This window comes from Carassius carassius, chromosome 4, assembly GCF_963082965.1.
Source record: "Carassius carassius chromosome 4, fCarCar2.1, whole genome shotgun sequence".
Lineage (NCBI taxonomy): Eukaryota > Metazoa > Chordata > Actinopteri > Cypriniformes > Cyprinidae > Carassius > Carassius carassius.
Genome location: NC_081758.1, coordinates 35,142,188 through 35,156,695, shown reverse-complemented (window position 1 = coordinate 35,156,695; position 14,508 = coordinate 35,142,188). Strand labels below are relative to the sequence as shown.

The 14,508-nt window shown below is 38.3% G+C and overlaps 1 protein-coding gene across 1 annotated transcript in view; it reads right to left on the bottom strand.

The window, feature by feature from the left end:
- The window catches only part of si:dkey-215k6.1 (transmembrane protein 132C), a 254,678-nt gene extending 240,799 nt beyond the window's left edge, over positions 1 to 13,879 (bottom strand). The window contains exon 1 of the mRNA XM_059548643.1: positions 13,251 to 13,879. Within this exon, the coding sequence (XP_059404626.1) occupies positions 13,251 to 13,308 (58 nt within the window). The 5' untranslated portion in view covers positions 13,309 to 13,879. The remainder of the gene's footprint in view (positions 1 to 13,250) is intronic.
- Positions 13,880 to 14,508: the final 629 nt, after the last annotated feature.

Below are 14,508 nucleotides of genomic sequence, written 5' to 3'. Positions count from 1 at the left end.
CAAGAGAGAACAGGTTTAACAGACAGGGAAAGATCAGAGACAGAGAGAAGACAGTGAGCAAAATTTAGAGAGAGTGCATACGGAAGAGCTGTATGACAGCAAAAAGACAGGTAGTGAGGTAAAAGGAGGGATGACAAAGGAGGGCAGGTGGAAAAAGAGAAGTAGGCAGAAGACGAGAGACAGAGCATTTGACTGCAATTGGAACTCAGTGATAATAAAACCAACTCTCCTTCCCAGCTTTCACAGTCTTTCTCTCTTTATGCTATCCTTAATTAACTCTCTCAGGAATGGCAAACAAGTAAACAGCATTTAAACAGCCAGCTGGGAGAAATAAAGAGAGATACAGAGAGCAGAAATAACTTTGAGCAGTTTAACGGTGCGTGGACTGAGGAGAGGAGTCCGTCAGCGTATGGTGACATTACAGAGATGCAAATGGACAAAGACAAAACATCAGCACAACAATAATAGCTTTTAATAGTGGCTAATTGTCAAAGCCCTTGTTTATATAGCTAGAAGGAGAAGGGTGGCAGATGGATGACAATGTTGATATAAATAACATAATGCAATTACTGTAATAAAGGCAATTTATTAAAACAAAATATGACACACAAAAATTGCTAATATAATAAAATGTTGTTATATAATCATACAAAACAGCGATTAATTAGCCTGGGTGATATTTATATTTATATTTACATAAGTCCTTATATGTGTGTATATATATATATATATGTATACATATGTATGAATACACACACACACACACGCACACACACACACACATATATATATATATATATATATATATATATATATATATATTAGTGCTGTCAATCGATTAAAAACTTTAACTAGATTAATCACACATTTTTTCTGTGATTAATCGCAATTAATCGCAATAAAAAAGAAATGTTTTTGTACGTTTTTAATATATTTTGTTAATGTAATAATTTCACAGTTAATCAAATTAATGTAGAAACAACATAAAGACAGTATATTTTAAATACTTGTTTAAATGGCATCTTTTTATGAATGAAGGCCAGTATTACTGATATTAATACAGCTACTGATTTTTTTTTATTTTTTACATTTATTATTAAGCTTCAAAAATATAACAGTTTTTAATTTAAGTAAACTTAAAACAATGCTAACATAATAAATGTCATGTTTACTCCTGCCCTTCCTGTCTTAACAGTTAGGAAATATACAGAAATTTAATAAAGTTATCAAAGTTATATGCAGTCTGCACTGCATAAACTATAAATTAAATAGTTAATCTTATTAAAGCTACAAAAGTTATTTAGTCAAGAGCAGCGAGTTTCTCTGTTCCCTTTGTTCTTTAACTTTACTGACAGGAAGCTTTATTGGCTGCTGTCCCTTTAAGAGCAGACAGACACGCGGATCTCACCATTTATATACTGTCTATGGATCTCGCCTCATTCTTTCACAACTCTTTTTGTTCATTTTAGACTTTATATAAATCATTTAAGATTGCTCTTATGAGGATAATCGACAAAACTGGCACTTTGGGATGTTTATTGTTAGTTCAAGCGCTTAAGAGAACTGGATTCTGGCGCCCTGTCTATGCATTGTGTGTGTGTGTGTGTGTGTGTGTGTGTGTGTAGCCTACGTGTGTATGTGTCACATAAGGGCATTCACAGACAGCGCATTCTCTTTTGTCTTGCCACGCTTGAAATGTTTAAAAGCATTTAAATGAATAAGAGCGTGATCATATAATGTAAAGCTAGCCAACGGATGGCAGAAAATACAGATGCTGTGTTAATTGCGTTAAATATTTTGACACGTTAAACCAGACAAAAATTAATCGCATGCGTTAACGCGTTAACGTTGACAGCACTAATATATATATATATATATATATATATATAAACAGGGCCTGACATTAACTTTTTTGCTCACTAGCCAATGTGGCTAGTTGTTTTCCAAAGTTACAAGCAACAGAGCATTTTTACTAGCCACATTTTTGTTGCTGTGAAATTACCTGATAAAAGTTGACTATGGCGTGCTAAAATTTACTTAAACTAGATTTACAACCCTTTTAAATGTAAAACCACTGTACACACCCAAATCAAGACTACATAAATGTATAACAATACAGGTAATTATCATTAGCTCTGATAAGGTTGTGTGTAAAGCTCCTTTTTTAAATAAAACCATGTATTAAAGCTAAAGACATTTTAAAAAGCTGCTTATAGCTGCTTATTGCATAATAAAAGTGGTGCATGGGTGTAGAAGATTAATAAAAAAATATACATAATAAAAAAAAAAAAAATAAATAAAAAAAAAAACATTATGTGTCATTTGCTAAAAGAGCCATGTGGGTATCTATTCAGGCTGAGTGTCCAGACCTCCGTAGGGTACACGCATATCTTCGGCAGGGTACATGCCCTTCCAAGAGAGTTACCAATGTCAAAGATGTGAAACTGTATTTAAATACAGTTACCTTAGCAGGTGATGGGCTGTTCTTTGTGCAGCTTGACACACCACTGTCAAACATTAACGAATGCATTGTTGTTCCAAGGTCAGTACTGGAAGGCTTGCTTATGTCATCGTACATTAGGTTAGATAACCCCTCGGCTCAGCAGTTTAGACTTGTTGTTAGCCAGAACTTCTATTTGCTGGACATGGATTTGGCCATCCAGGTTACCAGTAAGGGATACCACCAATGTGCCTCAGTGGTGAAGTCCCGTGTTCGCAGTGGAGCAGTCCAGCTGTGATCCACCTTAGATCGTTGGGTCTACATTTGCAGCTGATGTGCTTAAACGTGAGCATCAGCTCATCTTGGTCATTTGTGAATGTGTAACATTCCTTTACAGCTGCTATGTTAATTGATGATGAGTGGAAGGAAATGTTTCGGGATGATATTGTACATTTGTGTATTGGCCTTTGTCCCCTTGATGGCCCTTTTGCTATAGTTAGAACTGACACAGCACTAGGCTTTTTAGCACTGGCCAAAGACACAGTGCTTACTCAATACAGGGTGGGTATAAAGGTTGGCTATGCAAAAAATACCAAGAAAAATATGGTGGCTGGAAAGGCCATCCAGGAGATACAGGGCAAGATTTTGCGACTAGAACCACACTATGAGATCGTCACCCCCCTGCTATTGTCTTTAGCTGTTGGTTGGTTAAATAGCCGTATTCAGTCACGTGGCATGTCAACCTGTGAGATGCTGTTGCAGCATGATCAGTCTCTCTCGAACAGTTACCGGTGCATGCACAACGCCTGGCTAACCACATTCACAGTGTTAAAGCTAAAGCTCCACTGAGTCGGATGCAAAGGTGGTGCAAAATACTTAAGTTTACGGGTTCCCAGTTGTGGTGTGCTTCGTATAGGGTTAGCTTAACAGATTGTTATAAAGTTGACTGTTTCCCAAGTGTCGTAGGTCATTGTGATGATGGTGCAGCATTTGATAGTGAAGAGAGGTGGGCATAGCAGAATTACCGCTTGAGGATTCGTTCATTCCTTCGTACCGATGCAACTGGTTCACACCAACCAAAACAAAACTCTTAAAAATGATGAAATTATACAACAACACTGAAACAACCATTAGTCATTTCACAAGGTGTGTATTAAGTGCTACTTTGTACTTTTAAACAATTGCAGTCTACTTGGCTACGTAACAAAAACTGGCTTCATACCATCACTCCTAACATGTTAGTAGACCCACTCAAAGCGCTGGTACTATAAAGAGGTACCAGCAGCAGAATTCTGAGTGAAAGCAAATATCACAGGTCTCTTCTACTGCACTTACGTAAAGTTCCCTAAAGATTACACCTCTTTCTGCCTCCTAAAGCAGAGGCTGGAGAAGAGAGAGCGGAGGAGAGAGGGAAAGGTGAGTGCTGTAGGTATGTCTTATCAGGGGAAAGCAGGCGGGAATATCTCTGAGGCCTCAAGGTGAAGAGAAAATGCTGCTGCCATTTCACCCACAGAAAGTGAGAGAGAGAGGGAGTGAGAAAGGAAAATAGGGGAGCAAAGAGACAGATGGGTTGTGGCACACACAGGCAGCGCCCGCTGTACCCTCTCCAGTGCCCCTTTGCCATCATAAATAACATTATGGCTGCATGAAATGTCACCGGTCCCACCTCACACCCCCCAACCCCACCTCTCAAGACGGATGGAGCCTCAAAATATCAGATGAGCATCAATATCATTGTGAGCATGTGTGTGTGTGTGTGTGTGTGTGTGTGTGTGTGTGTGTGTGTGTGTGTGTGCGTGCGTGCGTGTGTCCATTTGATGCAAGGATTTAGGTGTTAGCAGAGTTTCATTATTATACACACACACAAACACACATAAGGATGTGACTGTCTCAGGGACCGTACAGTTAGTAGAAATGCCATCAGTTTATCAGAAATTTCCAGGGATGGTAGTGTTTGGCGATATGGTCATTTTTCAAATCGTCATATCGTCAGCCTATGAGATCGACGATACATGTTATCATGCATGGGTGGAGCAAGAGGGTGTGCTGTTTCTATGTGTATTTATGCTTTGATTTTAAAGAAAACTGTACATCCTTGTGGCGCAGCTGACACAGAAGAGCAAAGGCAGTTTGAGTGATGTGGAGAGAAACAGAGAAGACTGTTGACAAAGGAATTGTTGAATAAAGTAGTTCTTGCTTACAAAAAGTATTCTCGTCGCTTCATAATGTTACAGTTGAACTACTGATCACAGATGTATTCTGACGATGTCTTTCATACTTTTCTGGACTTTGACAGTGTAAATTACTTGCCAGTCTATGGGACAGTCACAAGCCTCCCTGTTTTCTTCCAAAATATCTTAAATTGTGTTCCACAGACAATCAAAGCTTTTACAGGTTTGGAACGACATGTGGGTTAGTGATTAATGACAAAATTTTCAATTTGGGGTGGAGTATCCCTTTAATCATTTAAAATAAGATCTATGACATACATTAACAAAATAAATATCCATTTCATGTCAATACGGAAATAAAATTGAGAACAAAAAATGTTTTAGAGAACATGAAAACTTGAAATTTAGTGATATAAAATAAGAAGAGCAAATACAAATATGTACCAATAAAACACACATACACACACACATATATATATATATATATATATATATATATATATATATATATATATATATATAGTGTATGTGTGTGTGTGTGTGTGTGTGTGTATATAAACAGTATATATATATATATATATATGTGTGTGTGTGTGTGTGTGTGTGTGTGTGTTTCTACTTAACCATATTTTGGGGAAAATTTGTATCCAAAATAAGCAAAACCTGACAATCACCAAAAACCTCCATTTGGGAACATCCTCTTTTGTAAAACTGGTATAAAAATAAACAAAGTTTATTTGAAAGTGTAAAAATGCAGAAAGTTTTCTGTGAGGGGTAAGGTTAGGGGTGGGTTTAGGTTTAGGTTAAAAAATATATATATATAAAAAATATATAACTATCTGCATATAAAAACAATATAAGTCTATGCAAATGTCCCCAAGTAAGTGTGTGTGTGTTTGTGTGTGTGTGCGTGTGCGTGTGTGTGTGTGTGTGTGTGTGTGTGTGTGTGTGTGTGTGTGTGTGTGTGTGTGCGCGCAAGTTTGTGTGTGTGTTTAAAAAAACATTTTGTTAATATTCCTTAATGGAAGACCTGAACATTTTTTGATTGGGAAACAAAATATGAACTACTGGGAATTATGTTCTATATAGTGTGTATTTTTATGAATAAGATGACAAAGGCTTCATCTGCTTCTTGTTATTCTAATTGGCTAAATTATTATTTTTTTCAATCAAAACTATTTATTAAAACAAAACATAGACCAGGTTGTTCATCTGACCAACAAACAGAGAGAAACGGAAATTGCCATTGAGATGGCGTAAAACATTCAGAACATACTCTTGCACCATGCGGAAGGTTAATTTGTTTCTTTCTACTTCAAGTTGTTCACCATGGAAGCTTTATATTGTGAATAGAAGCATTATTTATCTTTTATTGCATCGCAGGCGTACAGAGAGCAGTAAGGTCACACCACACAGACCATCTGACAGAACTTATGCCAGGCAAAGTGATGGAGTGATCTAGTGCCAAGATGAGCTGTAGGCATACACACACAGCACTGTGTGCACTCCACCCAACTCTGAGCAAAGTCATTTAGGTCTTAAAACGTTAGTTCACCCAAAGATGAAAATTCTGTCATCAATTACTCACCCTTATGTTGTTCTAAACCCGCAAGACCTCCGCTCATCTTCGAAACACAAATTAAAATTTGTTTTTATTACTTCTTCTCTGACCAGCAATGTAATTACCGCGATAAAGGTCCAGAAACATAGCAAGAAGATTGGTAAAATAATCCATGTGACATCAGCGGTTCAATCGTAATTTTACAAAGCTATACGAAGATTACTTTTTGTTTGCAAAGAAAACAAAAATAACAACTTTATTCAACAACTCGTCTCCTCACCCTAGAGTCATTTTGGAGAGTATCCAGTGAAGGCAAACAGCATATGCTATTCTTTGTCAGCTGCGTCACGCGGAAAACAACGTATCTGTATGGGGCCTGCACAGAATAGTATATACTGTTTGTGTGGATACTTTCCAAAATTGAGCTAGGGCAGTGATCCTCACTATTTTTTTCACAAGAGCCACATTGGCAGAGCAAAATCAAAATGCGAGCCACTTTTACGACAACATACTAAGTCACCTTTGCAAATGTGCATTTCTACATATAAATTGGACATCCCACAAAAAAGAAATAACACGGCCAATACATTTTCGTTTAAGACCAGATTTACTAGTGGGATGAGCGAAAGCTGGCATGCATGTCAAACAAAATGCCCCCAAAAGAAAAAAATCTCTATGTTTTCAGTGCTGATGCATTCATGTAACATTAAGGGCACCTAAAACCTGTCACAACGAACCGGCAAAATTAATGATTATGAATATGTAAAATATAGCAGAAGACATTAAATTTTTTTTTATGTCTGTCGTCTAGAAAGATGCTGACTCTCGATCTTCACAGTAGTGAACGCGCCTGAGATAAATGCACATTTCATACGGGAGGGAGAGCAGTCTGTTTTCTTTCGTTTTGAATTGTTTTGTTTAAAAGTAGACATTTCAAGCTTTATATATAGCCTATTTGTCGGGTCTGTGAGGCAAGTAGGCTATACGCTGAGTTTCGGTTCATTCATGAGACTAACTCCAGGTTCACACCGGCTCCTTCGTATCGTGGTTATCTATTTTCTATTTACTTCTTATTAAATCCAGACAATTGGTTGATGAAACCTTGATTAAAATTAAGATACAATTAATACAAAACGAAATCAAATTTAAAGACAGGCTTTGTGCTTTCTGTTTGAGGTCTCAGTGAAAGTTTTAAAGCAGTCTTAGTGCCGCTGTCAGAGCGCTCACGTCCGTAACGGAGAACTGTCCCGTCCATAAGATTTTTTTTTTTATTATTATTTTTTTTTTATACATTTCTAAATAAATGCGACTTATAGTCCAGTGCGAGGCTAGGCCTATATGTTTTTTCTTCTTCATGGCGCATTTTTTGACTGATGCGCCTTATAGGCTACTCCGGAGCGACTTATATTGATAGGCTACACCTGTATGAATTCTCATTTTACTTTTTGAACTCCATTATTGAGCCGAGTTTTGCTTGAAAATAGTCTACTGTTGATGACTGTGCAAGACTAATGGATTCAGGATCAGGCTTGAATGAGCATGCTTCAGACTCGTGGTGTGAGCAGAGCGAAATTGGAGCGGGAAATGCGACGCTCCGTCCACCACTCTTTTGAAATTGCCGCTCTGCGCTCTGTCCAAGATCCGCCCGCTCGCGCTCCCCGCTCGCTCCCGCCTCACATGCTCTGAAGGCAAGTGGCAGTGTGATACTGTAAGCTACTATGCGAGCCGCCAGTTATAGCTTGACGAGCCGCGCAATGAGTAACTGTGCGCTAGGGTGATGCGAAGGAGACTAATTGTTGAATAAAGTCATTTTTTTTTTTTTTTAAGTATTTTCGTAGCTTCGTAATATTATGGTTAAAGCCCTGATATCACATGGATTATTTTATCAATCTCCTTGCTATGTTTCAGGACCTTGATTGTGGTAATTACAGTGCTGTCTATGGAGGGTCAGAGAGCTCTCAGAATTAATCAAAAATATCTTAATTTGTGTTCTGAAAATGAACCGAGGTCTTATGGGTTTAGAACAACACAAGGGTGAGTCATTAATGACAGAATTTTCATTTTTAAGTGAACTATCCTTATAACTGTGTGTGTGTATATCATGCTGCTGCGTGTCGTCATCAAAGCATATCATTTTCACGTGTTATTAAGCCTTGCCACTTGCCAATTTAACCATTCAAAAAACTTTAAAGCATTCAAACACAAGACGTGGAAAAGCTGAACTGAGCAGCTGGTTACTCGCGCTGTGCTCGGTGCGCACGCGGAGAGAGAGCCGCGTCTCACAGACAGCAACACTGAACCGACCTCTCCTTTGCGGAATTGCTAATGCAACCTCTCCACACCACAGACTGAACACAATTAATCATTGCTTGGTAATTGGCCAACAAAGTATTGACTGTTGTATGAAGTTTTGTTTGATAGAAAGTTATGCAATGGATTACAATCAAAGTTATCTGAAATTATCAAGATGAATTTGTTCTGACAATTTAACTCTTGAGTTCTTGTCATATTTTATTACCATTTTCTAAACTATAGCAAATAAACTGATAATGTGAGAAATGTTGAAGGTGTCTGAATAAATTTTGGTTTGACTGTATGTTTAATTTTTACAGTGCCATTTTACATTTAATTATTCGGTTTCTGTACCTGGACACTTACAAACTTGAAAAAACTTAAACACTGTGTAAATAGCACAAACAAGTAAACAGAACGAACATACAAATAAAACACTTTTTTACAGTACAAACCTTGTCAGTGAACTATGAAGGAAAAAAAAAAAAACATTCAAAATAATCATTTATTAATCATAATCGAGGTAAAATGTTCAATTAATCGAGGTTTTGATTTTAGGCCATAATCGTCCAGCCCTACTCATAAATATATAAAATTCCATACAAGCAAAATCACCCAAATTTCACAGTCTCTCTTTGAGTGGTCTTCACCACAGCACAATGACTTCACTGTGTTAGTTTGACACTGCTGCTTGAATGGCATTGTATTTTGTTTTAATATTTTCACCCATCCTATTATAAAGAGAGTTGTTTTTCTTACTGCGATAGAGTTGGCCTGAGAGGGATATCCACCAGTCTCTCTAAGGTAAAATAATTTGAGAAACATTTAATTTCCCTGAAAATTTTCTTTATTGCCCTCCGAGTTTCTATTTGATTACAGAATACAGATTTCATCCATCCTCCCTCGTTTCTGTCATCTCATTACTCGTTTTTCTCTTTCACATTTCTTAAATAAATCATTGCTTATTTTGTTTCTATTTCCTCCACCCCCCAATCTTTTCTTCATCTCTATCTGAGGTCATCAGTATAACGGAGTTCAGGTAAACACTGACAGAATCAAACTTCCTATCAATTTGCATAATGAGGCCTATTTGACTCTAATCATCCTAACAAGTAGCATCACCCCTAAGCCTCTCATCATCCTCTTAATGAGCATTAATTATTCCATCTACACAAACAAGAGCCACCTCTAACACTTACAGTATCCTCTTTTTCTCCACCTTCACTCTCTCTTTCTCACATCATCACAGGAGAAAGAACCAAACCTAATCGATACAGAAAATTGCCATAGTGAGAAAGAAAAGGAGAATGATAGCCAACTAGTAACACAAAAGTGCAACTCTAATTTCCTGAGCCAATACCATATGGCTACAATACATCCAAAAGAGAGTGTGAGAATATATGTAGTCTAGCTGATAATAATGCCAGTAATTTCTCAAGTGTTCTGAGAGCATGTATGTGCTAAATGAACTGCTGGCCGAGAGTCGTTAACGACAGAGAAATACCTTCCAGCAGCCTGCAAACAGACAGTTAAATGGAGGCGAAGAAACAACCTCTCAGGAAACCAACTGAATAAAATGGAGATACACATATATTCTTGAGTCATAAATCTATTTATTCATGCCTTTTTTTACCAATACATCAAGTCTTGCTTTTGCTGCCAATTTGTATCACAGTCTGCTTTTTTTTCTTCAGTCTGGCTTTATATTTATCCACATGCCCTTCCCTAATGCAAAAATCTCCTTCTCAAAGTCACAGAATGGGTGAATTAATAAGTAAAGCGGAAGCCTGTGTGTGTTCTCACCGCTATACGCAAATTCTAAAAGTCCCACGGTACAGTCATGCTCCAATGATCTAATGATTTTTTCCCCTCCTCTTCATTCTTCATTTCTGAATCCAACTGAAATCAATTTGCTGAGATGAAAGTTTTCAATTTTATTACGTTTGCAAAATGGGAACTCGCTAACTGGTCTTTTTGCAGTTGTAATGGAAAATAAATTCGGTCTTAGCAAACTTCTTTCTCTCCACCACTGAGGTTTAGAATTGACAAAATCTAATTTAAGTATTCCGTATGAGAACACAACAGAGGATTTCTAAGAAAACATTTACCTTTAGACTCCCAAATAACGCTTCTTTGTTAGGGGTTATAGAGCCATCTTGGAAGTGGGGCTATCAAAATGATGAAATTTCATGCAGTCACTTCTAGGAAATTGAAAGGAGAAAAATAGAGGGGGGAATTAAAAAAGAAGGGGGAGAAAGAGAGAAAGAAACCTTTCCTTTGGGAGTTTTATTGTCTTCCTCTGGGTCCTTATCTCAATTAAAAACATAGGAGATAATGATCACAGTCATTACTTTCACTCATCTGACCCCCCTCCCGTCCACTTATCCCTTCTGTCTCTCTGGATGCCAATCTGTGGGGAAATATCTTCTTGATTACCCCTCTTTGGCTATGGATTATTAAAAGCACACACTCACAGTTCTAGCTGTGATACTTGGATTTAATCTGATGAATTTAAGAAACAAAGCCAAAAATTCACTGTTTCTTGCTTTGCTAGACAGTTTGTCAGCAAGAAAACCCACCAAGGGGGTGTGTGTCTGTGCGCATAAGCATGCTCGAGTGCCTGCATGGTTGTATGTGTTTGTATGAACGAGTAGAGAGAGAGAGAGAGAGAGAGAGAGTTAGCGAAAGAGATTTGGGCTTCCCATCTCCCTAGAGCAAATCATCTCCCTGGTGTCAGCCAACCTTCAAACATATGGGCTCCTTGCTCATCCTGGCTCGCACACGGCCAGTGTGTGTCTGCGTGTGTACAAAGTGTGTGTGTGTGCGGCAGGGCAACCGTGTTTGACAGCCTAATAGTCTGACAGCTTTAATAACACCTCTGGTTTTGTTACAACTGTTCAGACCTGCTTCTGAGCCCTGAAAAACACACAGCTATCTGCCCTCAGACACAGAAGGGTGGGGAAGCTGAAGACGAGAGATGTTTCACAGTCAGTTTTCACAAAGCTAGGAAAATGAGCTCTAAGCCCTACTTGGAAGACGGTCCTTCTGTAAACATCCATCTGCTTTGGTCAATTAAACTCATAAAACTCCCTGAAGCAACAAAAACCTTTCATCCCATAGATTTATCGATGGCGTCACTGAGAACAGGTGTGTTATCAGGCCTTCAATTGTAGACAAATTGCAAATTTGGTGTAACTCACTCACAGATCTGTCTCCTCAGTCATTAAAAACTGGCACATCAGCCAGACACATGCACATTATAAGCTGTTTCTGCTTCTTGCTTTCATTCCTCATATGCTGTGCAATTTGAACAGTCCATCCTACTATATGTCAGCAATTCTGTAGTTTAAAAGGAAAAAAAATGATCAAACAACTGGCACTTTCACAATCATACTGATAGACACTAACCTGCAAGCACTGCACAGTGCTCTGCAAACACAAATCTGCAAATATTCCTGTGGATATTGCAAAGTTCACCGGACACAATTCCATGCATTCAAACCACATGCTGTCTGAACATGAAAGTGATGTACTTTTTGCATGCAGTCCATTAAACACAGCAGTATGAAGCCACATTTGCTGGGAAGGAGGCAGGGGGGTCGGGGGATTGTAATGATACTGATGACAGTTTCAGTGCTTGATCAGCAAGTGCTGTCTCCAGAGTCAACATCTCTGATACCACCCAAGCCCTCACACACTTGGACAAACTTGACATCCCTCATGTTGGAAGATCTTCAACACATACTTTCTAATTTTGCAATCCTCCACACTTTCTGCCTGTCACTCCCACAGCCTAATTGTTTGTATGACATGTCCAGTTTCAGTCTTGCTGGGATAGTACAAGTAAAAATAGATGTGAAGGCCACTGTGGGTCCTCAGCTGGATGAATAAAAACAGCACGCTGCTGAGACACAAGTCTGCTCATTTCATCACTGTCTCTTGCTTCTGTGGACAGTGAAAATAGGGTTGCTCACCTTTAGCAAAGCAAATATATTTGTATGTATACAATACTCACTCAAATATAACAGTACTGTCTCCAAAAACATGCTAAAAAATTAAATGCATCTGTGTTACTTTCATCATCAGTTAATCTAACAAGCTTTAATTAATGACATAAACAGAAAATACTACTGAGAGAAGAAATCAAGCTTATTTTCATTTACACAATCAGATGTTTTTGAATTTGCGCAAAATACTCTAAAGTAAAAATAAACAGCTAAAACATTGCACATTACGCACCATTTTTAAATGGGAAAAAAAATCTGCTCGTGTCTGTCATAAAACTGTTATTTCCGCGCAATATTTCGTTTAAGACGCGTCAATCATCCTATTTCTACATCTTTGTCTTACCAGCTTACTAAGTGCATGTATAATGCTTAGTATGATAAGACTGCAAAACAACAAGGTGAGAAACAAACATTTCTATTATTTATACACTTGGCACAACAAAACCACACCGCTGCTGTCGCTGCGCGCCACAGTCTCATCCAGGGACCAAACGCACGAATAACTTACCACATAAGTGTGTATTCATCTATAAATATTTAGTGTAAATTAAGATGTTAAAATGGGTCCAGACTGGAATAGGAAGCAGCATGCACCAACTTTTTTTTTTTTTTTTTGCATTCTCTCTACAGACGTGAATGGCGCACTGTCACTGGGTTTAATGACAAACGGTTGTTTGAATACATGAAGAATGCTTGTAATTTTTATCATGCTGGTTATATTTAGTCTGCACGATTTGCATCTCGCAACAAGTTTTGGATGTGCGTAAATGTTTCTTTACCTCCGTGGAGAGACGCGACGAGGAGCGCGTGCAGTAACGCCATCCGTACTGCGATCATCTTTGGCTTTCTGGGTAGTAGTATAATATTTAAAAACGCCTAGTGTGAGAAGTTGTTGAATAAATAACACAATCCTGTGGAAAGTCATGTGATATTGTTACTGGTTCGACTGCAGATTAGCGTTGTTGCGTCCCCAAAAATCCGTGTCCTTCAACTATCAGCAAAATTCAGTTGGAAACGAGAATCAAACCATTCACTAAAGTAGTAGTGCTATTATACGCGAGGGAAAGTCGCTGTCATTGATCTTCTGGTGTTCTTATTCCTTCAATACATAAAGTTTAAAACACAAGTATAGAGGTCCGGACCGGTGGCGTAATGAAGTCACGCGCAGCAGAAGTTGGTGATGTTCTCCGCGCGAGCTCGAGGGTAGACGCGCTTCCTATGAATCCGTCTCTTGGCGCACGGGAGCGTAAACCCACCAGCGGTCGCCACTGATGCTCTCTGAAATGTTCCCATCGCTTCTGAGACGCATCTTTTGCGTTAACATGCCTGATTTTTCTCTTCGCTTTCCTTAATGAACTTCTTCGCGTAGTTCTCCTGAGACAGAAAAGCCAACAGTCAAGCAGGCACTCCAGCGCTAAGAGCGGGAAGCGCGTGAAGAACAGGCGAAAATGAATGACATCTTAGCTAGCCAATGGGATTTTCCGACGGAACAGGTGCACTAAAAAGACAGCCAATCACAAGCAAGAATAACCTCTCATCACTGCAACCGAGGTGGCAGATAGATTAACAATAACATTTTCATTTTACAAAACGCGGTTTTTACGCACTGCGTTCTAATGTTTATTAAAGGAAGGATAATAAATATATAAGCTTTTATGCACAACATAAGCCTTCCAAGACCGGACAGTTTGTAATTATAGATGTTAAAGTTGATTATTTATGGCTGTACAAATATGACTTTGGTTCATATTCACATGCTAACAGGCTTAAAATAAATGTACATTTTATCTATTGAAACAAAAAACATAAAAGCAACCAAAACTGGATTGCTGGCCTTAGCTGGTTTTGGTTCGCCTGACCAGCTTAAATTCTCAAAAGCCTTCAAAACTAGGCAACAACCCAGAGTAAAGACCAGAAAACCTACTTAGGTCAGTTTGAGCTGTTTTCTTACACTATGCATTTTTCAGTATATGCATACCCTGGGAATCAAACCTATGACCTTGGTACATAAAAATGAAGTACTTCAGGATGTATTTT